We start from the raw sequence: 24,944 nt of genomic DNA, 5'->3' as shown, positions 1-24,944 counted from the left end.
TTAAAACAGTCTTTGCTTTTCATCGGATAGATTTTGTAGAATTAGAGAAGCAGAATCCAGTGGACTTATCAGCAAGTATTTGTTCCCATGTGCTATGAATATGCTAAATGCCTGGGATACAAAACTTACCCTTAAGGGAAAAGCTAATGAAACTCTTAGTAATTTGATTTTAGAGTGTATGATGATAACCAAATTTTTAAATTGAATTTATTATGCTTGTATTTTAGCCTGGTGTAATGGGGCAAATGCTTGAAGCAGCTGAAGAACGTCCATGGCTTTGGGTGGTCTATATTCTCACTGTGGCCTTGCCGTTGTTCCTTGTGGTCCTCTTCTGCTGTTCTGGGAAGGTATGAGTTTCCTTAGAGGAAATAATTTGGCAAGACACTAAATTTTGGTGACTTATCTGAAGGTAAAAGTAGGGCTCTCCTAGACAACTTAAGAGAAATATCAAAGCTAAAAGGGTATTATAGTTTCTACCCTAGTTTGGCTCACCAATTCACAAGGACCTTCCTAATTCAAATTATAATATCCTAGTTAATGTACTGGAAAAATGTATATCTTTTGTCAGCTTCATGAGGGTTTTGTTGTGTTTCAGAAACAACCTAGTGCTGCAGAGTATAAGAAGACAGATGCTCCTCAACCAGATGTGAAGGAAGAGGAGGAAGAAGAGGAGAAAGAGGAGGAAAAGGAGAAGAAAGATGAAGAAGAGTCTGAAGAGAAACTTGGTGAGAACACATTAAACATATCAGACCTGTAGCACTGAATAGAGTCTGTTGAAGCTCAAGATTCGAAGGCTAATAAATGACAACTGATTTAATTTTGCCAAGTTTTTGATCAAATTTCCATGTAGATTCCCAATAGCATATTTAAAACCAATCATATTCTTTCCCTCTAAACATGTTCCTGGTTTTGTTAGTCTAGTATCAATTGAGCAAGAAAATTTTTCCATGATTACATGATTCATGTTTCCCTTCCCTACCCCTATCCCCCCTCCTGTACCTCATGCGCAATTTCACTGGGTTTTACATGTGTCATTGATCAAGACCTATTTTCATACCATTGATATTTGCACTAGGGTGAGTGTTTTAGAGTCTGCATCCCCATCAACTGTAGGAACAATTTTTGACAGTTTTCTGACATTTTAGACTTCAGATCTGTCCCTCCACCATGCTAAATAATCTGATATACCTTATACCTCTACTTTCATGCAATACATATTTCCATATTAAACCAGCACTTTAAAATTTATTTTGAAAGAAAATATTTTTATTTCATTAAATATTTACCAATTAGCATGTAAAAACAATTCATTTTCATAAATTCTGAGTTGTGAAATCTCTCCCTACTTAATCCTTTAAAAGACAAGCAATGTGGTATCCATTATTATGTGTGATCAGAATAGCTCAGTCATTCAAAGTTGATCATTGTATAATATTGCTGTTACCATGTACACTATTCTGTTTTGCTTATTTCATATTAGTTCTGATAAGTAACCAGTTTTTCTGGAACCATCCTATTCACTCTTCTTGCTTGTTTTTCTTCTTAAAAAAAGAAAAGGGGAAAAAAACCCTTACTTTCTACCTTAGAAGCAATACTATATATTCCAAGGCAGAAGAGCTATAAAGGCTAGGTAATGGGGGTTAAGTAACTTGCCCCATACCATACTACTTAGGAAATGTCTGAGGTCAGATTTGAACCCAGGTTTTTCTGACTCTAGGCCTGGTAATTTATCCCTGCACTAGCTAGCTATTCTCTGCTCATAATTTTTTATGGCATTTCTTAATTTATCAAAGTCCTTATCACTTATACTGCCAAAATAGCTCTCAGCTATACCTTCTGTTCCAAATGCAGCCATCTTAGTTCAGGCTCTCATCTCCTACCTGAATGATTGCAGTAAACTATGTGGGCTTTCTTTTTTGTTCTTGAAGCTTGTTAGACTAATTTTCCTTATGAAGAAATCTCTCCTCAAAAGTGTTCCATGATTACCTATTGTCTATGAGATGGCTTTTTTGGTCTTGTACAGTCTGGTACCACTCTCCCTTTTTGCTCTCATCTCATTGTTTAGCTCTTTGACTTTGTTATATTCTTCCTCCCTGTTGAATTCTTATCCTTCTTTTAAGACTTCAAATGCTACCATCCGTGACTTCTGTTTTTCATCCCATCTTTATTCTACAATTTCTCTAATGCATTTTGCCATGTGATATCTTTATTTGTTTTATCTCAGCCCTCTCTTATAGTATAAACTCCATGAAGGCAAGGACTTTTTCTGATTGTAACCTAAAAAACAAACAAACAAAAAACTACCTTTTGTTTTAGGATTACTGCTAAATATTGGTTCCCAGGCAGAAAAGCAGGAAGGGCTAGGTAATTGAGATCAAGTGACTTGGCCCAGGATCATATAGATAGATAGGAAGTGCTTGAGAAGAGATTTAGACCCAGGACCTCCTGTCTCCAGGTCTGGCTCTTTAATTTTAATTTTTTTTATCCTGTCTAAGCACCTGGAACAGGGCAGTCTCAGAGCAAGTACTGAGTTAATATTTGCTGATTTTGTTTTATTTAGAAGGTTTTCTTAATTTCTTTTTAACTTTTTTTTTTTTTAATTTTTATTTGGTCATTTCCAAACGTTATTCATTGGAAACAAAGATCATTTTCTTTTCTTCCCTCCCCCCCTCCCACCACCTCTCCCACAGCTGAAGCGCAATTCCACTGGGTATCACATGTGTTCTTGATTCAAACCCATTTCCATGTTGTTGGTATTTGCATTAGAGTGTTCATTTAGAGTCTCTCCTCAGTCATATCCCCTCCACCCCTGTAGTCAAGCAGTTGCTTTTAATCGATATTTTTACTCCCACAGTTTATCTTCTGCTTGTGGATAGTGTTTTTTAGATCCCTGCAGATTGTTCAGGGACATTGCATTGCCACTAATGGAGAAGTCCATTACCTTCAATTGTACCACAGTGTATCAGCCTCTGTATACAATGTTTTCCTGGTTCTGCTCCTTTCACTCTGCATCACTTCCTGGAAGTTGTTCCAGTCTCCATGGAATTCCTCCACTTTATTTGAGCACAATAGTATTCCATCCCCAACATATACCACAATTTGTTCAGCCATTTCCCAATTGAAGGGCATCCCCTCATTTTCCAATTTTTTGCCACCACAAAGAGCGCAGCTATGAATATTCTTGTACAAGTCTTTTTCCTTATTATCTCTTTGGGGTACAGACCCAGCAGTGCTATGGCTGGCTCAAAGGGCAGACAGTCTTTTAGCGCCCTTTGGGCATAGTTCTAAATTGCCCTCCAGAATGGTTGGATCAATTCACAACTCCACCAGCAATGAATTAGTGTCCCTACTTTGCCACATCCCCTCCAGCATTCATTACTTTCCTTGTCTGTCATGTTAGCCAATCTGCTAGGTGTGAGGTGATACCTCAGAGTTGTTTTGATTTACATCTCTCTGATTATAAGAGATTTAGAGCACTTTTTCATGTGCTTATTAATAGTTTTGATTTCTTTGGCTGAGAACTGCCTGTTAATTTCTTTTAACTTCTTACATAGAAGAGAAGCAAAAAAGTGATGCTGAAGAGGATGCAGGTACTGTAAGTCAAGAGGATGAAGATAGAAAACCTAAAGCAGAGGTAAGGAAAGGCCAGTTTTGTCCCTTGAGGAGCCTATAAGCACACTTGTCTTTATACTTTTGTTTATGCTAATACCTCTACATGAATTTATCTGATTCCTACCCAGCTTAACTCTCATCTTTTCCTTGAAACCCTCTGTGTCCACCTTAGGCAACAATGATTTTCCCCTGTAAACTTCTAGTGTTAAGTGGTCTCTCGGGTATCTGGTATTTGGTATATGACGGTCTGTATTGCTTATATCTTTATATGCTTTATTGATCCCAGATGTCCACTAAAATTCTACACGATAGAGACTACATGGCAGGGCCTAGCAATCTGGAAAGGTTTTTTTCAAACGTGGACCTAGTTCTCATTGGTCCTAGTGTAAACACCCATAAATACAATTATTCACCCTAAAAATTGGTCAATGGCCAGAACAGAAGTCTTTCAAGCCACAGTTTTTCAAAAGTGTGTCTCATATATATCACATGGCCTGTCTCCTTAACTAGATTCTGGTCCTTAAGAATAGCAACTATGAGGGGGCAGCTGTGTGTGACTCAGGGGATTGAGAGCCAGGCCTAGAGATGGGAGATCCTAGATTCAAATCTGACCTCAGATACTTCCCAGCTGTGTGACCCTGGGCAAGTCACTTAACCCCATTGCCTAGCCCTTACCACTCTTCTGCTTTGGAACCAATACACAGTATTGATTCTAAGACGGATGGTAAGGGTTTAAATTAAAAAAAGAAGAAGAAGAAGAGCATCTATGTCTTAGCTATATAAGCACTACACACATAGCCAGGACTCAGAATGCATTTGTTAATGATAATGATGAATTTCTTTTGAAATTCTTTTCAACCAACAGGAAGATGAAGTTTTGAACAGATCACCCAGAAACAGAAAGCCACGAAGAGATTGAAAGAATTTAAGAACTTGATCTGTGATTCCCTTTTCCCCCGACCCCTGGATGTGATCCTAGGAAGAGGACCTGGGATACACCTTATATGTTGAAACCCAGAAAAACCTCAAGACTTCACTATCAACAGATTCCAGTCAAACACTATCCACTGAAATTTTGAGCATCTAGCAGTAATTAATTGCAATTGTGATATAAAGAACACCATTCCTGTAGAAAGAAAGCGTTTAATGTATGGGCTATGGATTCTGGATGTAACATGAAGCAACTAACCTGGTGGTTTTTTTTGTTTGTTGTTTTTGGTTTAAAATGCTAGAATATTGCCAATCTTCAAAAACCTTGGCTTAATTTAATGTATTAATCTATCCATGGAAAAATAACAGCAAAGTTTAGAAAATGCTAGGTGATGAATTGCAGTTTTTATAACGTAGTTTTTTTTTTTTATAAACTTCGATATTCCAAAACATTGAAGTGTCTATGTCCCTTAAAATTGATAATCATGTTTAAAGTGAAGTCATTTGTGTGGATAATATTGATTCCTCTCTCCTACTTTTTCATTCTTCCACTTCAGGAGATTTGAGATTGGGGAGAATTCCAAAACCATAATAGATACTGTTTGATTAGTCTGTATTAAAAAGAGCTACAAAAAAGGTCCTTCTTTTTCCACTCCATGTTGGAAGGAGCATGATTAGGCCACAATATGTGCGTGTGTTGTGTTGCCTTTGGTTACTGCTAAACTCCCAGTATTCCATAGTTGGCACTGAGAATAAGTAGGAGATGGGGAGACTTACCTTTGGTACTTAGACATTCAGGCTTCTCAGGCTGATTGTCTGGGCTCTAACCTTAAGTGTGGTTTCTCTAGACTTTGAGCACTACTCATTGGGGCTTTCAAGGGGTATGCAAGTGTGTATGTGTGGGGTTTTAACAATTTCTCTTTCCACTCTGTTGATATTGTTTCCCCCATCCCATGCTTTTCCCTGCTGCTATGCAGTTTCTTCAGAGTGCAGCTTGCCCTCCATTGCTGGAAATATTATTTGCTCAGCACAGTGTTAAACTTAAGTGGTTATATATAGGGTTTAAAAAAAAAAAAGACCGAAGTGTCTTCAGTGTCCAAATACAGAGTAGAGCATAGTTGATCCCTCTTTTTTCCATTTATGTCTGTAGAGATTACATTGGTCAGAACAGACACAGGCAGATTCAGATTTGATTTTAAACTGAAAGCATGTGTTAAAAGTATTGGGCTGGACAGTGAAGTTGCATAGGGCTTTTGTAGCATGAGCTACCTGTTATATATAATTGTTGAATTTTTTCAAGTCTTCATTTGCTCTTCATGTAACAATGCATCTTAAGTACACTGAATGTAGGGGATTCCAATTTAAACAAAAAAGTTTTCTAAGTGACTTAGTGTATTGCCGGTCTTGGGTCTTTGGGGGGGTGGGGGTGGGGGGGTGGATAAAATGCAGGTCAGGGTTATCTGAGCATTTACTCCAAAGAGTCAGTGCTTTATAATGACATCACACTCTACTGAAAATATATTGGGAGCTGATGTTGCTATTTTAGCTCTATTTGTTTAGAATAGCTTGAAATGTACTAATTCACTGTACTTGCACTGAATATGTAAACACTCCACAGTGTTTTTATTGAGAACAGCAGGAGGTAATAGCAGAGAATTCTCAGAAAGAAATGGTGGTGTCAGCTTATTTTGCAGACTATACTACTCCATGACTGGCACCTTTCTTTAAAGGTTGAGAGGCAACAGGTAGAAAAATAGATAAATTATTTTTTTCTGCCTATTCAATTCCATCTCCTTTCATGTTGTCTTGCTCTAGGTCATAGTGGCCATAACTATCGCAATGAAGTCCAGTTCAAATAAACCTTCGTTTAGTAAGGGCCTGAAAGCATGTTTACAGGTATCTACTTGAAACAGAAGTATGGGACCATTGCACTTCCAACTAACTGTACCTTCAGAACATATTGTGTTGCCTCTAGTTGAGTTTTGATGATTTTCTTCCTCCTGGGCTGTGAAAACTTAGACTGACCCTACATTATTTTGTTTCTTTAAATTGAGCATCTTTGTGTACCCTTACATGACCAGGAAGTTTTCAGGACTTGTTCCATAGACTCCATATTATTTCACACCAGTGTTTTTATAAACAGTAGCTCTCCCTGGTTCTTTCTCTCCTTTTCCAGTGTAAGGTGAGGCCTCCTTCAATATTTGACAGCTTTGTCATGGATGACCAGCAGCACTTTGCACAGCAGCTCAACAAGAGGCAACAATTTAGTTATTTTACACTCCAGTTGTCTGGTTCATTAATGTACAAATTCCTGTCCTCCACCAGATGTGCTCCTCAGTTTCTCCCATTCACAGAAAAAAGTGCTATTTTCCATTTGTCAAGCTACTAAGTGGTGTTGCATTAAAGCTACATGTCAATCTCTTCTGCTTTTGACTAAGCTTCTTTACCTTAATTGTGCATGTTTTCTCCCTTGGTGTGCACTATTTTGATTTTTATGGGGAACGGGTGTGTTTTAATCAGTCTTCCCCTTAATTTTATAGCACATTGTGGGAAACAGTTTATAGATCTCAAGTCAACAGAAAGTATTAGGAACTGTCTTAGGAAAGTTTTGATTTTTAGATAATTGGAATTTCAGTTCAGGAAAGGAAGCAGGGTCCCTGAACAGCAAAAAAAAAAAAAGGCAAAAAAATGCTTGTTTAGTCTTATTGGTTAGATCATAGAATTTAAAATTTTTATTTTTAATTGTTAATTTGTTTATAGGTGGTAAGGATTTGGAGGGTCAATGATGTTTTTTGTCAAAAAGCAACCATTGTTACTCCAAACCAGATAAGACTCCAGTTTTACTTTCTGATACTAGTACTTCTGAAAACTCTGCCAAAAGGAAGCTTTTTTTCTATGGATGGTGAGGTTTTATATGTTGCTGTACTAAAGGGAGGTGCCTATAAATGCAGGAAGACTGGTTCTTATTACTGGCTCATTTTGTTTTATCTTTAAATGAAGGAAATGGAGAACATTTCCAACAAGTTAATAGGAAATCTGCCCTGTGTATTGAGACCTTTTAAATTGGGAAGAAAGGTTAGTGAACAGGGATGGTGTTATTGATAAAGGTGGTGGTCATGCAACGTATGTTCTTTATGCCTCCACTTAGGGCAGTCAATTGGGTGCTCTTAGCCAGTGGCTTTTTATTTTATTTATCTTGATTTGGGCCCATACAGTCTCTCAATGCCAGTATTGCCTCCATAAGTCCCTGAGAGCAGTTTCCTTGTATTGCTAAACCGGAATTGTTCTCTCAGCAACCACTCCCATATCTGTTGTGGAAGGATAATTATAGATGCAATATGCATATATAAATATATTGGATAAGTTATAATGTAACAGTTTACTCTAATAAAGAAAATTAAAATCTATTAAGCTTTTCCCTTTTTATTTACTATCGGCACCAGACCTGAGCAATTGGAGGTGTGCCTAATGACCCCAAATGGGCACCATCCTTGGAGGTAGAGAAGTTTTTATTTTTAAAGGAAGAAATTAGCACTCACAATTTATTGTGAGGTAATCATGTCCCTGAACTAAAAATTTGGCATTCTTTTTGTTGCTGCATAGAAGCAACAGTTTTCTGCCTTAGTTCATTATGCATTTCCCTAATGCTCCCATAGGTATTACAAGTATGCATCTTCACAATCACCCTTTTTGTACCTGGGTTAGGGTTTTCAAAGACAGAATTGCTTTTCATTGCCCTATTAGTAAGGTGCAAACACCAGAATTTGTAACTTGATATTTGAAGTCAAAGCGTTTTTAGGTTTAGTATATTGGCATTCGATTAAAAATGTCGATTTCTAGAGGAGTTAAATGGGCCTTTTTAAGGGTTTGCCCTCGGCAAAACCACGAAACTTGATTTGCTTGGGTATGTTTGATATACAATGGTCGTCCAACTCCTGGAAAGGAGGGAGAGGGAGCACATATGCCGGGTTCAAACAACTAATTTGTATTTAGTAGACCCCTAGAAAGTATTACCTCTGGTGGGAGATCGCAAAAAGTTAGCTTTTGTATGTGCATTCAGATTATTTCCCATCAACATGACATAAATAAAGAATGACCAGCGAGGGACAGGCAAAGTCGGGGACACCTCTGAATACTGATAAGAGCCTGCCCTCGCTGGCTACTAACCCTGTCAATCATTTTCTAGCTCGCCCAGTTCCTTCCAACCCCCGGTTCCCCACCCCATCAGACCCTCATCTTTTCATTGGTTGCCTTCTTTTCCTTCTCTTTTCAGTTCCTTTTAAACATTTCCGTCCCAGTTCTTCGCCTTCTTATTGGTTGTTTTCCTTTCCCTTCTTTTCAGTTCCTTTTAAACGCTATTTCCGTCCCAGACCTTTATCTTCTCATTGGTCACCTTCATTTTCCTTTCCTCCAGTTCCTTTTAAATGCTATTTTCCAAGCCAAAATTCCGCCCCCTATACATAGCTCGAGGTACGTAATTGCTCTGCTCCTTTTCAGTTGGGTCAATGACCTGTCTATCCACTCGTGGCGTCAACGTAAGCTCCGTCGCCGCCGGCGGAGGGCCCGCCCCTTGCCGAAAGCGTCCCGAACAATTTCAAGATGGCGGTGGCGGAGGCGGCGCGCAAAACAATGGAAATAGGGCCGCGGGGGTCGGACAGGCCCTGAGGCGGGGGATTGCGGCCTCCGCGGGGGAGACGCGTAGCGCCCAGGCCTACTGGGTCGCCGCTTCGTCTTCCGGGCGCGGCGCCTGCATCAGGGTTATGGTCCGACTCTGAGGACCGCCGCCGCTGCCGCCGGGAAAGAGAAGGGGAAGGAAGCAACCACAGGGGCCCGGGCCCGACTCGGGCTGCTTGGGTGAGACAGCTGAGAAGGCGCAGCCCGGCGCCCGCGGCGGCCCATGGTGCTGCTGCCGCCCCCCTGCCCCATGGCGGAGTTCGCGATCCCGCGGCACAGCGCGGTCATGGAGCGCCTCCGCCGCCGCATCGAGCTGTGCCGGCGGCACCACAGCACCTGCGAGGCCCGCTACGAGGCTGTGTCGCCCGAGCGCTTGGAGCTGGAGCGGCAGCACACTTTCGCCTTGCACCAGCGCTGCCTGCAGGCCAAGGCCAAACGCGCCGGCAAACACCGGCAGTCTGCGCCGCCTGCCCCGGCCCCCGCTGCTGCACCGCCCGCCCCAGCCCCGGCCCCCGTGGCAGCTGTCGAGGGCTCGGACAGCAGCGCCGCGGAGCAGAGCCGCAACAGTAGCGCTCTCATCGCGGTGAGTGAACAAGCGATCCGGCTCCAGCCCCTGGGGCTGCGGCTAGAGGGAAACCCGGCTTCACAGCGGATTACCGCCTGTTGCCGATCCGGAGCACCTTCCGGCCGCATTTCTCGGGCACTGTTCAGCCAATCCTTCCCTCTTCGTCCCGAGGCGCGGAAAGCTGCGGGGGAAGGCGCCGCTTTGTGCGTCCCGGGACCAGCGGAGGTGCTTTGGGCGGGTAGAGTTGTTAGCCGCAGCTGGGACTCAGGGAAAGTGACGAAACAGATTCTGATTTGCAAAGGGGAGGCTGCCCGGACCTAAATCTATGGGGATGAAATTCTGTTGGGCTGAGAGGAGGCAAGACCCTCAGGTCTGTGGGGGGAGAGAGGAGCCTTGGGAAGCGCTCTCCGAAACGCATTTTACAAACGTGTCGCTTTCCAGGCATTTCCTATAGCTAAGATCGCGGTCTCATAACCAACCATGCATTTCGTGGAAGGTGGTCTTGATTTTTTCATTCCCCGGAACAGTGAATTCCATGCCTATTTTTTATGAGGTAGTGGCTCACGTTGTTATAAAGCCCTTAAGGAGTTGCAAAAGAATTTTCTTTACAACAATCCCAATGGGGTAGTGCAGATGTTTCCCCTCGTTTTACAGATGAAGAAGCTAAGGCCCAGAAACTGTCTTGCCCAAAGTCAGACGGCTAGGAAGTGGGGATTGGAACCAAAGCCCTTTGAATGAGAACTGTTCTTATCCCCAAACCAGACCTACATTTGAGAATCTGTTTTCCCATAGACTATGAAGAATATATTTTACAAATATTTGACAAAAAATTATGTAAATGTAGCCTTATTTCAGCGCCAAAGAATATTCACTGTGAAGTTTGACTTTTGACCCTCGGTAGGATTTGACATGTATTTCACAGTTTTGAGACTCCTGTGAAGCCCCGGGCAATCCTAATGGAGGCCTTGGAGGCATTTTCTGTTTGACTGTAGAGTTTCAGGATGACAATGACAATATTAAGGAAACACTACTTGGCGCTTAACTAGGTTTTTTACTGTTTTAATATATTAATGTATAGTTTTTTTCTAAAGCAGTTGTCAAGAAAGTTTCTAATGGCATAATTCCCCATTTGGAGTGGATGTCTAGTTTAAACTTTGTGTAAAATGTTATTCCTACCATGATTCAGTAGTGACAAAGGGGTATTTATAGGTACAGTTAGAATCCCTAGTGTGAAAAGTAATTTGTAGTCACATTTATAGCCCAGTGTACAAAGGTAATTTATAGCCATATCCTTCAGTCAAGCAGTATATATTGGTGAATTTTGTTGATGTAGAGTTTTTTATTTCCTCCCAGGAAGAAATAAAACAAAAGGAGCACAGGAAGGGTATTTTTTAAAAAACAATTTAGTAATTTTAAGTAAGGAAAGTAGAAGTACCTATTGAAATTCATTTTTAAGTGCCAGTAGTTATAATATGTTTAATTGGTTTTGTTAATGTTTAAAAGTAAGTTCATAATTTATAAAATGAGGAATTATTGACCAAATCTGGCATTTATTCAGCACCCTCATTCAAATTCTTATCCGGTCACATCTGGACCAAAATATAGCACAGTGCCTAGAACTACATTAGGCACCCAGTAAATTTATTGATGAATAATTGCTCAATCATTCTTTTACCTAGTATTTCTCTCTTAACATTCCATTTGTATGCAGAAGCCAAAATACTCTTTTTCTCAATCATTCTTTTACCTAGTATTTCTCTCTTAACATTCCATTTGTATGCAGAAGCCAGAATACTCTTTTTTTTTTTTAAGTTTATTTAGTCAATTCAGAATAATCTGTGTAATCCACCTATTTCATCAGAAAATTTGCTGATATGATAATGTTCAAAATCTTTAGCCTGTAAGACTTAAATGTAATCAGGCCACAATCTTAACTTTACAATCTTACTTTCTACCATGGGTCTCTTATCAGTCCACCTCCAGCCATCCTGAAGTACTCTATCTACCCCCTTCCCTTTTTGCCTTTCATATTCCCCTCATCATTCTTTGCCTATATTCTTCTTTCCTCATTTCTGCATCTCTGAATCCTATTCTCCTACAAAGCTTAGCTTACTTCCTATCCCCTCTGAAGCCTTTTCTCACTACCCAGCCCACGATCTTTCTTCTCCTGTCCCACTCCAATCATTGACACCAATCATATAAATACCTTGCCTTTAGTTTGTATTGTTTTTTATCTCCCCAGTGAGATTATAAGCATTCCCCCCCCCCCCCCCCTTAAACCTTTACCTTCCATCTCAGAATAAATACTGTGTATTGGTTCCAAGGCAGAAGAGTGGTAAGGGCTAGGCAATGGGGTTAAGTGACTTGCCCAGGGTCATACTGCTAGGAAGTATCTGAGATCAGATTTGAACCTAGGACCTCCCATCTCTAGGCCTGTCTCTCTATCCAGCTGCCCCCAGATTATGAGCATTTTGAGGGCAGAAGTCATTTGTATCCCTGCATAAGGCCTTGCTTTGATGGATCTCCTTATTTTATTTCTGTTAAGGATTTTTCTTTTATCAGAGTACTGTATTCAGTAAACTAATGTTCTCTACTACCCTCTGAAAATGACTTTTTTCAATAAGTAACACTTGTTTTAAGAACAGATCATAAAGTGGATTATGTTGTGGATTCCTCTAATGATACTGTGCAGAAAAATACTGGTAAGACTACATGGTCCAGAGAAGCTGGGCAGGAACCTTGCCTGGGAATTTGCACCAACTTCAGGCAAGTTATTTAACCTCAAAATGGAGATAATACCTACACCACCCAACTCACAATGTTATTAGGAAGGAGTTTTTGCAAACCTAAAAGAGTTATTATCAAAAACTCATTAACAGTTATCTCTAGTTAATCATAGGAAAATCATAATGGCCCTGAACACTTTTTAGACAGTTTATTTAGACAATAATCACATTATAGTTGATTCTTAAACATAGTATTCCTTGTTACTCTTATTGTCAGAATTCATAGACCTCTTCCTTTTCTTTTTTTTAAAGCCCTTATCTTCCATCTTAGAATCAATACTGTGCATCTGTTTCAGGGCAGAATAGTAAGGGCTAGATAATGGAGTTTAAGTGACTTGTCTAGGGTCATACAGCTAGGAAACACCTTCAGTCAGATTTGAACCCCAAACCTCCCATCTCTAGGCCTAGCTTTCAATCCACTGAACCATTTAGCAGCTCCTACTACAAAATTTTCAATCTGAAGTTGTCTCAGAAATTGATGATTTGTTTAAGAGGACAATCAATCAAAAATTATTAAGCTCCTGCCACTTTGCCAAGAAAACGAGTACAAAGAATGAAACAGTCCTTACATTCTAATGTGGGTAGAGATGGAAAGAGACATAAAATGAATAAATAGAAATATCCACAAAGTAAATACAAGATAGTGTGGGAGGGAGGGCACTAGCTGTTGGGGGAATCTGGAAAGGTTTGGGGCAGAAGACTACCTCTAAAAGGAGAGGAATTTCCTGAGGTGGGTTTAAGAAGGAGTTTATTCTAGGCAATGAAAGAAGAGATGGAATACCATGATTGAAGTATATAGAGAAAGTCTGTATTTGGATCCAAAGAATAATGTTCAGTGAGCTAGGAAAGATAGGTAGTTGCCAGGTGGCAAAGGGCTTTAAAAACTAAACAAAAGGATTTATAGTTTATCCTAGAGGCAACAGAGAGCCACTGAGATTGATTTGAGTGGGGAAGTTAAGTTATCTGAGCTTTCCTTAAGGAAGATTACCTTGGTCACAATATGTAAGGTAAACTGGAATGGAGCAGGATTTGAGAGACTGGGAGACAAATTAGGAAATCGTTCCAGTAATCTGGGTGAAAGGTAATAGAGGACATAGATAATGGCTGTGTGAAAAGAAAGAAGAATCTGATTTTCAGAAACCAGACCTGGTAATTAATTTGCTTCATGGCTAAAAGAAAAGTGAGAAGTCAAGATTAATGCTGAAGTTAAAACCTGGGAGACTAGAATAGTGCCTTCTAGAAAAAAATAGAAAAGTTTGAAAGAGGGAATTTTTGAAAGGAAAGATAATGAACAGTATTCAGTTTGAAATGTTCAGGAGGTAATTGGTAGTGCAGGATTAAAACTCCATGAGATATGTGTGTATCTTCTGAGTTATGTCCATGGAGATGATCATTAAACTCATGGGTATTTAGAGAGAAGCATTAGTAGATATCATATGATTGTGGGTGGCCAGTTCTTTGGAAGTGGTAGATTGAATTCAGTTCGATTATGAACTTGATTAAGTATTATCTTGTCATTTGGTTTTAGATTTAGATGTCATCTCCTATAAAGAAAGATCTGTGCTGTATTGTGTTGACTGTTTCATCCCACAGGATCCAGAGTCAGGGATCATGGGTAAAAGTTTTTGTGATGAGGCCCTGACTTTATCTCTAATGAGAAAATGCATTGGGTTTCAGGTTCTGAAGTTCTCAGTCCCTTGCTTTTCAGACCTGGGATAGAATTATAAAATATAATGAAACAGTATGAGAACTGGGAGTTGGGAGGCCTTGAATATTGGTTCTGTTAATTAGTTGTGTAACACTAAAAAAAGCAAATCACTTAAGTTCTTTTGGTCTTCATTTTCCTCATGCAAAAATGGGGAAAGAGCTTTAAATGTAACATCAGAGATGTTTCTGTTTTTCAGGCTTTTATTTAAGTGTACTTAGTGCTTAGGCAGAACCCATTTTTGCTCCTTGAGATGGAAAACTGAAGGTATCTATCGATTGCTATTGTTTATTTTATGGCAGCTTCTTGTGTGAATTTAATGGTATTTTAATGAGATCCCACTGTGGGTTTTTTTTTTTTAACCTATTGCCTCCGTGCTAGCCTTGACAAGCAAACCTTTTTACATAACAGAAAAGGGGCTTAGCATATGAAAAATTCTTTCCTGTAAAGCCTTTACTTCCTTCTACCACAGATACTACTGTTTGCTTACTTTACTACCTAGTCCTGAGTCAGTAGCAAATTTCAGGGTTTTTTTCTTTCTTTTAAAACATTTGGGGTATATTATGTCTTCTTTATAGTTCCCTTTTTTTAAAAGGCTCAGAAGTAGTTCATTGAGAGTTAAAATTAAGTTGTTTATAATAGGTCTAGTAGATTGTGGAATTTTGCCCAGGAATGTTCACCTACCTTCATTCTGTAAACAAAAAATAGTAATTTACAGTATCTTAAGCACTTCCTGTTAGTAAAGTAATACAAAAATCTTTAAATGATCTCTTCAACAACTCTTACAATTCTGGATCTGTGAAATTTATTGGATGAGCAAAGGATAACAAAAATTTCATTTTCTCTCTCCCACCTATCTCCCCCTCTCCCTCCAAAAAATAAAAAAAGAAATAAAAACAAAACCCTTATAATAAATATGCACAGAAAAGGAAAATTAATTCCAGTGTTGGCCATACACACAAAAAATACATCTCATGCCCACCTTGAGTTTATTATAAGAGGAAAACATTTTAAATGAACAGTATGCAAATAATCTCACCATGTTTTTCAAATGGGGAGAACTTTCTAAATAGTTCTACACTGACTTGTCTTCTTTATGTAAAATAGTAAAAAGAGTGGACTAAGGTAATGTTTGTTAATGACATAGATCAGCAGTCATGTAAGGAAGTATTAAGCATTGGGGGGGCTCATCACAGTATTTAACCACTTGTTAAAAGGATTATTAAGTTGAATGTCAAATTCTTTTGCTACTTATTTCTTGAACCTGGTGTTGAACAAAAAGGATCATAATGAGTAATATCATCCTTGATTTGGTGGTGATGTTTGGGGAAAGTCATTTTTACCGTAATGACTTAGAAATATATTTTGAAAAGATTTATGTCAAGAGAAAACTTACTTTCATAGTTTCACATTAAAAATACAGGATACAAACAAAAAACCATTAGGTTCTGTTGTGGCCTTTCTTCTTTAAAAGTAATAGTTTTAATAGTTCTGGCTTTCAGAAGCTTCAGAGCATTTACCTTTGCACAGTCCCGACACATTTTCAGTGGTTTGACTTTGATCTTAAAAAAAAAAATCAACTTGGATGAAGATTACCTTTTTTAATGTAAAAATGTTAGCAAGGAAAAAAAATCCTAAAGTCATATAGAAAAGATTTTTAAAATGTTAAGGAAAACTGATCATCTTGATGAGACAAAATAAATATGATGACTGCTCAGTATTATGCTTCTTTTTGTTCATGAACTAGAGTAGATTAGAGGTGTTTCTAACTCATTTTCCTGTTAAAACTTGTGATAGTCATAGAAATCAGAGGTTGGAGTGTTCCCAGCTCAAGTGCTTGATGATCCATTGAAGGTTACAATCCGTGCCACACAATGAACTAGTAGTGACAGAACCACACCTAGAACCAAGGTCTTCAGACTCCAGCCCTACCACAGATTTTCAGTTTTCTTGAACAGAGTACCTTTACAACACTTACTCTGAAATGAGCTTCCCATGCATCCCTGATTTTCATTATACTTTTGCCCAATCTTGAATATGTGCTATATTAGGGATTAATGAAAATGGAAAGGTCTAAGGAGATTCAAAGTACCAAAGTACCAAATCACCATTAGTTAATAATTCATTTCCAGTGGCCACTAGATGGCATAGTGAATAGAGCACCAGGCCTGGCATCAGGAAGAGTTCAAATGTGGCCTTCAGAAACTTTAGATATGTGACCCTGGGCAGGTCACATAACCCCATTTGTCTATTCCTTACGCTTCTGTCTTATAGTTGTTACTAAGAGAAAGTAAGGATTTAAGAAAGAAAGAATTAATTTCCAGCTACTACCTTCAGAGAAGAATATATAACCAAAAATCCTGAATGCCATATTTATCTAAATAAAAACTAGACTTCACCCCACCCCACCCCACCCCAATCTTTCTTCTATAAAAACTGAGAGGAGGCAGTTAGATGGCTCAGTGGATTGAGAGCCAGATCTAGACACAGGAGGTCCCTGGTTTAAATGTGGCATTGGATACTTCCCAGCTGTGTGATCCTGGACAAGTCACTTAACTCCCATTGCCATTCTTCAACCTTGGAACCAATACACAGTAGTGATTCTAAGAAAAGTAAGAGTTCTTTTACTTTTTGAACTCTCTGCTAACAAATTTTCACCACAGATTGCCTTTTAGTTAAATTCACAATAAAAAATACCAACAGATCTGTAGTATTCAAGGAATTGTGAAAAATAAATTGATACTTAACAGTATTTCAGATGAAGAATGTAAATTTTAAGAAGCAATCACAGATAAATATATACATATTTATGAGTAACTATCTGTGAAAGACTCTCCCCAGGTATTGAACTGGGCATGAAGATATGCAAGGTCTTTTGATAAATACACAAATAACTCTTAATACATGACAACATGAAACAATTTAAATTTGTATACTAGGTAAACATAAAGACTTTTAAAGATTCCTTCAAACCTGATATGCAATAGTGGGGACTGATGGTTTATATTTCATTTCTCTTTCCCTTTTCCTACTGTAAACAGGGTTTCTTTCCTAGAATCATGAATTCTCTGCCTTTTCCCACTCAATGATAATGGAGCCTTTTCCCGTCTCAATGATAATGGATATATCTTAGTGAAGAAGAAAGAGCTCAGGAATTGGAATCTGAAGATTCTGTTCCAAATCCCAGCTCTTTTTCTTGCTTTCTATGGTACCCTGAGTATGGTTCTTAAATTCTCTGCTTTTGGTTCCCTCAGCTGTAAAATTAGGGCATTAGACAGTGTGACTTGAGATTCTTTCCAATTTCCTATGAACCTAAGATTTCTTCTTCCTAACTTATGCTCTATATACTTTATTAAACTAAACTGATTTCTTCCTAGTTAGCACTGTTTTTTGACTCAACAAACCCATAAATTTTCAAGCTCAAGTTTGTGAATTTTTTTCCTATGAGAATTTTTACTACCTTTTAAACTATTTTAAGCAGTTATTTACTAGGTTGCTTATTGCTGCATTTGTATTTTGTCTTGCTGCTTTATACTATACTCTAGTAGCTTGTCACCATATAATGATAATAGTACTAATAGAAAGCAATTATTGCATTCCTTATTACAAAGATCTATGGTTTCATTAGATACTTCCTGCACTAATGCATATCAGGACCACTCTGAACCTCCAGCAGATGGACTTCATAAGTTACTATAACAAAAATAAAAAGAAATTAGCAATTTGTGACAAAGTTTGTGGGGATGAGTATCTTCATATTTAAGATTAGTCTTTAGATGGCAGGCCTACCATAGCTTGTATTCTCATGGTATAAATTTTGAGAACACAGACTTATATCCATGCTATAACAAGGCACTACAGTGGAAGATTCTAGACCTTGTTCGCTGTTTAATAGATGACTTTAGTGGGAGAAATAATGTATTTGTTTTAAAAAAAATAAAATTATTTTCTATATCTAGTTTCTGTGAAATTGACTAATACCTATTCGGGACATCTCTGGATGACATGTCAACATTGATTGGTTTAGACAAAATGTTTACTCACTGGAAATTAGAAGTCCTAGCATTTAGAAATAGTGCCTGGCTTGTTTAGCTCAAGTTAATTAGATACCATTCTACAGGTCTGATCCAATCCATGATGTAGTGGAATGAGCACTTGGCTGGTAGTCCCCTGGAGCCTTTGTATTAAATAGTTAATCCTTGGCAGGTTTCCTTATCTTGAAAAGGGACACCTCTCAACTTTCAGTGTTATGGTAAGGATAAAGATGAACAAGTATTTGTGAAATAACTTTAATAAAGAGCTGATGTACATATAATGCCAGTCCAAGAACTGTTCATCAAAAAAATCAATCCTTTATTTTTGATAGAGTGATTTGGTGATTGTGGAAGTCCTACATAGCTTTCTGGTTTGATGTTTAAATAAGGCAGAGCCAGAGTCCCGTTTCTTTTTTTTTTATTTTTTTAAAAGTTGTTTTAATCAGCCATAATCCACATTCTCACCCTTCAAACTGAGAACACAAGAAAAACAATACCTATTACAAGCATTAGTTGTAATGAAAAAAATTCCCACATTGTCCATGTGCTCTCTCTCCTGACCCTATTTGTTATCATTCTGATTTCTGATTCCTTCATTTGGGAAGTGGGTAACATGTTTCCTTATTAGTCCCCTGAAATCTAGATTGATCATTTGCTAATAAAGAATTCAGCATGATGATATTACATCACATTTATATGTCATAATTTGTTTATCTGTTCTCCAATTTTTGGGTACACTCTCAGATTCTCATTTGCCACCTGAAAAAGAGCTATAAATATTATTGTACATTTTTAGAGGTTTTTTCCTCCCCTTTTCATCTTTTTTTCCCTGTTGAAATGTATTTCTGTACTGTGTGTGTGTGTGGTTCCTTATTTTGACTCATTCAGGTGAGAATCAAGTTTGTGTTGGCTGCCTTCCCCCCTTGTTTCTATAGATGTCTACTTGGCACCCTGATTATGTGAGATGATTTGCCCTAATCTTCCTTTCCTTTTTCCTGCTTCTTCCACCCTACTTCCCCAGTATATTCCTATTCCCTATGTTTTCCTAAATTATTTTTTTTAAATCATCAAGACATAACGGAATGATTTCCAGGTCTTGTCCAATTGGACCTCTATTGAGAACTCTTATAGGATTCAGAGGGAAAGTCTATATTATCTCCATATTTGAATGTAAGCAATTTATCCTTGTTTAATTTTTTAATTTTTTTCATTCCTGTTTACATTTTTATATTTTTCTTCATTCCCATTTTTGAATTTCATAGTTTCTCAACAGTTCTGGTCTTTTCATTAGGAATTCTTTGAAGTCTTTTTTTTAATTAAGGATCCATTTTTTCCCCCATGTAGCATCATACTCAATTTTGCTGGGTAAGTTATTCTTGTCTCTTAGCCCATATATTTTGCCTTCTGGAATATCATTTTCCAAGTTCTACACTTCTTTCTAGTAATAGCTGCTAAATCGTGTGTATTCCTGATTGTGGTTCCTAAGTGCCACATGAGTGGCACTTCTTTCTTTCTGGAAGCCTGCAATATTTTTTTCTTTTTACCTAGAAGCTCTAGATTTTGGTTGTGATGTTCCTGGGATTTTTCATTTGGGAGTTTCTTTTAGGAGGTGACTGGTAGATTCTATTTTCTATTTTGCCTTCAGATTCTAAGAAATCTGGGCAGTTTTAAAATTTCTTAAAATGGAATTAGGTAGGCTCTTACTTTTTTCTTTCTTTTTTTTTTTTGCTCATCATGGCATTCAGATATTTCAAAGATTGTTCTTTTTTTCGTTGATCTGTTTTCTAGATTTTGTTTTTCCACTTTATATTTTCTTTCTTTTTAACCTTTTCGCTTTGTTTAACCATTTCTTATTGACTTCTAAATAATTCAAATTTTCAGTGTGATTGATTTCCTTTGTAATCCTGTGTAGTTTTTACATTTAAAAGCATGAAATCTGAAAAAGGCACCATATTATCAAAGCATATCAAACCATATCACCACAAAAATGTGAGATTTGGCATGATTATATGCCAATTAATAATAATTATTATATAATGATTATATTTAAATCATTTCAGTGATCAAAAGATAATTTCAGTTGGAGCAGGAGATATGACAGATGACTATTCCAGACTGTCTTTTAGCATCACTGGAAATTGGTCATCCAACTTCTGCCTGAAAACTACTCATAATGGGGAATCAATTAATTACTCATAATGGGGAATCAATTACTAAGAAAGCATCAATATTTAGTTGGCCTACTCCACTTTTGGACAGCTCAATTATTGGAAGATGTGTGTGTGTGTGTGTGTGTGCGCGCGCGTGTGTGTGTGTGTGGTTTTTTTTTTTTTTCAGTTTGACTCAAAATTTGCCTTTGAAACTTCAGAGTTGTGCTTTTTTATTTCTTTGTTTTTATTTTTTAAACCCATACCTTCCGTCTTAGAATCAATACTGTGTTCCAAGGCAGAAGAGTGGTAAGGGCTAGGCAATGGGGGGTGGGGGGGTGTTAAGTGGTTTATTTGCCCACCGTCACACAGCTAAGGAAGTATCTGAGGCCAGACTTGAACTCAGGATCTTCTGTCTCTAGGTCTGGCTCTCAATCCACTGACCTACCCAGCTGCCCTGAGTTCTGCTTTTAGACAAACAAAAAAAATCTAATGCTTTTTTAAGAAGATAGTCCAATCCCTCAGATATTTGAAGACAGTTTTCCTGACTCTGCTTCTCTGTTTTCTAAGCTCAGTGGACCCAGTTTCTTCAGTTAAGCCTCAAACAACACAATTCTAGTTCTTGATACTATTATGATTGGCCCCTTCTGGACCTACTCAAGCTTTTTCAGAAAATGTAGCACCCAGAACTTTGAATAGAATACTTCAAATCCTTTGACATTAGTAGAATGCAACCCTCATTTTAGGGTTTTTTTAAAAAAATTATTTAATTAGTCAATTTAGAATATTTTTCCGTGGTTACAAGAGTCATGTTCTTTCCCTCCCCTCATCCTCCTCCTGTAGCCGACATGCAATTCCACTGGGTTTTACATGTGTCCTTGATCAAAACCTATTTCCATATTATTAATATTTGCACGGGGTGATCATTTAGAGCCTACATCCCCAGTCATATCCCCATTGACCCATATGATCAAGCAGTTGGTTTTTTTCTGTGTTTCTACTCCCACAGTTTTTCCTCTGAATGTGGATAGTGTTCTTTCTCATAAATCCCTCAGAATCAACCCTCACTTTAGAAACAGCATAATGAATTGGAAAGAGTTCTAGTTCTGGAGTTCAAGGGCCAAGTTTCAAATCCTCTCTCTGTTAGCTTACTATTTTTGCCTGTGCAACCTCAGGCAAGTCCTTTAACCTCCCAGGGCTTCTCAACTATAAAAAATAGGAGAGGGAACACAATGTTTTTAGAGGTCTTTTCAGACTCTATTATTACTGTAATAGCAGACATTTATATAGTGCTTTTAAGTTTTGCAAAGCACTTTATGTAGGTTAACTCATTTGATCTTCACAATAACCCTGTAAGAATAGATGCTCTTTATTATCCTCATTTTATAGATATATGTGAAGTCCTTTGGATAATTTTGACTTCTCTTTTCCTAAGTTTATTCTTTTAGTTTCCTTCTCATAACTTTGTTAGCATTTATAGGACTGTGCCAAATAACAGTAGGGATGGGGGCATCCCTATAGTATTTCTTGGAGAAGATTTTTGTTTTCTCGGTGCAAGTCAATCAGTAATCATTTATCAATTTTTGCAAAAGACAGTTAAGTCCTCAAGGAGCTCAGTTTCATGGCGAAAACAACAAATATGGAAAACAAACTATGGGATAAGTAGGGAATAATTAAGAAGGAGAAAGCACTAGAATTGAGAGGTTGGAAATGGCTTTTTGTAGAAAATGGGCTTTTAATTGGGACTTAAGGAGATGAGGACAGAGAGCATTTTGGAGGGGACAGCCAGAGAAAATACCCTGGAGCTGAGAGATAAGTATCTTGTTTGTGGAGCAACCAAGAGCCAATGTCACTGGATGGAAGCATAAAGTAGGAGTAAGAAAAGTAATGCTCACTTTCAGTTTCTCCCCTCTTCCCTTACCCTTATTGATTGGCATAAGATAAGCATGTAATAAATGCTTGTTAACTGCTTAAGTCTCTTTATTAAAGTTTATTTTTGACATGTAGGATGATGTAGTAGAATAGAATTGTACCAAGTTAGGAAATTTAGATTAAAATACCAGCTTTCCTTGGGCTAATGATTGTTTCATAAATCAAACAAAACATACATGTAAAAAAGTATAAAGTAGGGCAGCTAAATGGCTCAGTGGATAGAGCACGAGGCCTGAAGACAGGAAGTCCTGGGTTCAAATGTGGTCCCAGACACTTCCTTACATATAGGACCCTGGGCAAACACTTAACTCCCATTGCCTAACCCTTACTGTTCTGCCTTGAAACTGATATTCAAGTATAGATTCTTAGGTAGAAGGTTAGGGTTTTATAAAAAACATAAAAGTACTATATAAAATATGTTGGCCTTACATGTGCATTTTGAACAGGAAGAGAGGTAGCAAAAAGGAAGCAGCACAGATAGCAGTATAGTACAGAAGAATTTCTAAATATCAGTTCCTTCACTTTGTTTCTGTTCATGGGGGGTTCATCCCTTCTGTTTGGCCTCTCTGACCCATCTGACTGCGGCAACATCATTAATCTATTTACAACAATATTCTATAAAAGAATCTTTACTGTGGTTAGTCTCCTCATTGTTGAGTTATTCTAACACTCAGTGAGTCAATTAATGTGGTTACAGAATGCATACTTGGAAAGATATGGTCTCCTGCTACCTGCCTTGGGCAATCTGCTGAAAACCCTTTCTCTATTAGATTTCATAGATTTGCTGGTTTCTGAGAAACTGAGAAAAGACCTAGGAAGAAAAGGTATTACTACATTAACACCTTAGAGTACTATACTGGGTAGTTAAAAGCACCCTGTTACAAATTTTGTGATCAGCCATTTGTCTTTCTGCCATACTCCCTCTTTATATCTTCCTACCTTAATGTATGTGGTCCAAAAGTCTGCCTTTGGCAGTTCTTCTCTTTCTGGCTTTCACTCTTGCCTCTATGCAAATAACTTCCAAACCTGTATCATCATTCATGAAGACTGATCACAAACTGTATTGGTTGAAAGGGACCTCAAAGACTATATAGGCAATCTGTTCCTGACAAAGAATCCCTCCTATAACATTTCTGATATCTCAGCAAATATTTATTAAGTACCTACTGTGTGCCAGGCATTGGGGACAGATATAAAAGTGGGACAGTTTCTTCCCTCAGGGAGTTTACAGTTTTCTGAGAGGATGCATTTGTATTCACCAATAACAACATGTAGACTTTAAAAAATTAAAACAAGTTGGGGGGGTGAGTTTTTAAGGACTAATGAATCTAGAAAAAGCTCTTGAGGGAGATAACGTTAACTTGCTCTGGGCTTTGAAGAGAGCTAGAAATTCATCAAGAGGCAGAGATGAGGATCAGGATAACTCGAAGGCATAAAGATCATCTATATCAGGACTTTTAACTTTTTTAATGTCATGGACCCCTTTTCACAATTTTTTATATTTTTTTAATTATTTTTTTCCCCCTTAAACCCTTACCTTCCACCTTAGAATCAATAACTAGGTATTAGTTCCAAGGCAAAAGAGTGGTCAGGGATAGGCAATGGGGATTAAGTAACTTGTCCAGTACCACACAGCTAGGAAGGGTCTGCAGCCAGATTTGAATCTAGGACCTCCCACCTCTAGACCTGGCTCTCAATCCACTGAGCTACCTAGCTACTCCCTAACTATAATATTTTTAATCAGCATAAAGTGAAAGACATAGGATTACAAAAAAAAATGATACAGAATAATACAGTTACCAAAATTATTAAGAAACAAAGAACAAATTCTTGGACCCCAGCTTGAGAGCTTTGATGTATTCAAAAGCTCAGAGATAGGATAAGGGGTGTAGCATAAGGGAAGCGGACTGCCTGAGGTATAGAACATAAGAGGAGTAATGTAAAATCAGCTTGGGGAAACAGACCAGAGGCAGACTATAAAGGCTTTTAAATGCTAGAGGAAATTTGTATTTTACCCTATAGGCAGTGGGTAGCCACTGTAGTCAGATCTGAGCTTTAGGAATATCAGTTTTCATCTGGATAGAGAATGGACTGGAGAAGGGAGAGATTGGATGAAGAGAGACCAGTTAGACAAATGGTTCTCTAGTTTCTACTTAAGATTTAGGGTTTAACTTGTGATTTATCTCAAGGGGGTCCATGAATTAGGATGTGCATTAATTACATCTTTATTTTCAGTATAATTTCTTTCCTTTGTGATCATTTAGTAAACATTTACTAAGTGCCTACTATGTACCAGGCACTGTACTTTTTTTTTTTTTAAGGACATTGATACCAGCCTCCTAAAGGAGGTCCATGACACAAAAAAGGTTAAGAATCCCTGCCTACTTAGTCTGGTGCTGCTAATGCCTTGCTAAACCCCAGCCTAGATTACTCCTCTCATCCGTTTCTATTCACCTGGGCTGCTGGAAAAATTCATGCAACTGGGCTGGCTGGCTACAAAATTTTTTATCTCCCATGAACCCTTACAGCAAGGCAATTCTTTTACTCCTCCCTAATTGA

General features: G+C 38.1%; 2 protein-coding genes across 3 annotated transcripts in view; both read left to right on the top strand.

The window, feature by feature from the left end:
• Nucleotides 1-6,963, top strand: part of CANX (calnexin) — a 29,432-nt gene extending 22,469 nt beyond the window's left edge. The window contains exons 12-15 of one of the 2 annotated variants that reach the window (XM_056811728.1): nt 228-347; nt 596-725; nt 3,555-3,634; nt 4,478-6,963. In XM_056811728.1, the coding sequence (XP_056667706.1) occupies nt 228-347; nt 596-725; nt 3,555-3,634; nt 4,478-4,531 (384 nt within the window). In that variant the 3' untranslated portion in view covers nt 4,532-6,963. The remainder of the gene's footprint in view (nt 1-227; nt 348-595; nt 726-3,554; nt 3,635-4,477) is intronic. The other variant, XM_056811729.1, reaches the window with a different exon arrangement.
• Nucleotides 6,964-7,948: 985 nt separating this feature from the next.
• MAML1 (mastermind like transcriptional coactivator 1) overlaps nt 7,949-24,944 on the top strand; it is a 52,963-nt gene continuing 35,967 nt past the window's right edge. The window contains exon 1 of the mRNA XM_007474187.3: nt 7,949-9,799. Within this exon, the coding sequence (XP_007474249.1) occupies nt 9,440-9,799 (360 nt within the window). The 5' untranslated portion in view covers nt 7,949-9,439. The remainder of the gene's footprint in view (nt 9,800-24,944) is intronic.

Source organism: Monodelphis domestica, chromosome 1 (genome assembly GCF_027887165.1).
Source record: "Monodelphis domestica isolate mMonDom1 chromosome 1, mMonDom1.pri, whole genome shotgun sequence".
NCBI classification, from domain to species: Eukaryota; Metazoa; Chordata; class Mammalia; order Didelphimorphia; family Didelphidae; genus Monodelphis; species Monodelphis domestica.
The sequence above is the reverse complement of the archived record's forward strand: the minus strand, read 5'-3'. Positions and strand labels throughout refer to the sequence as shown.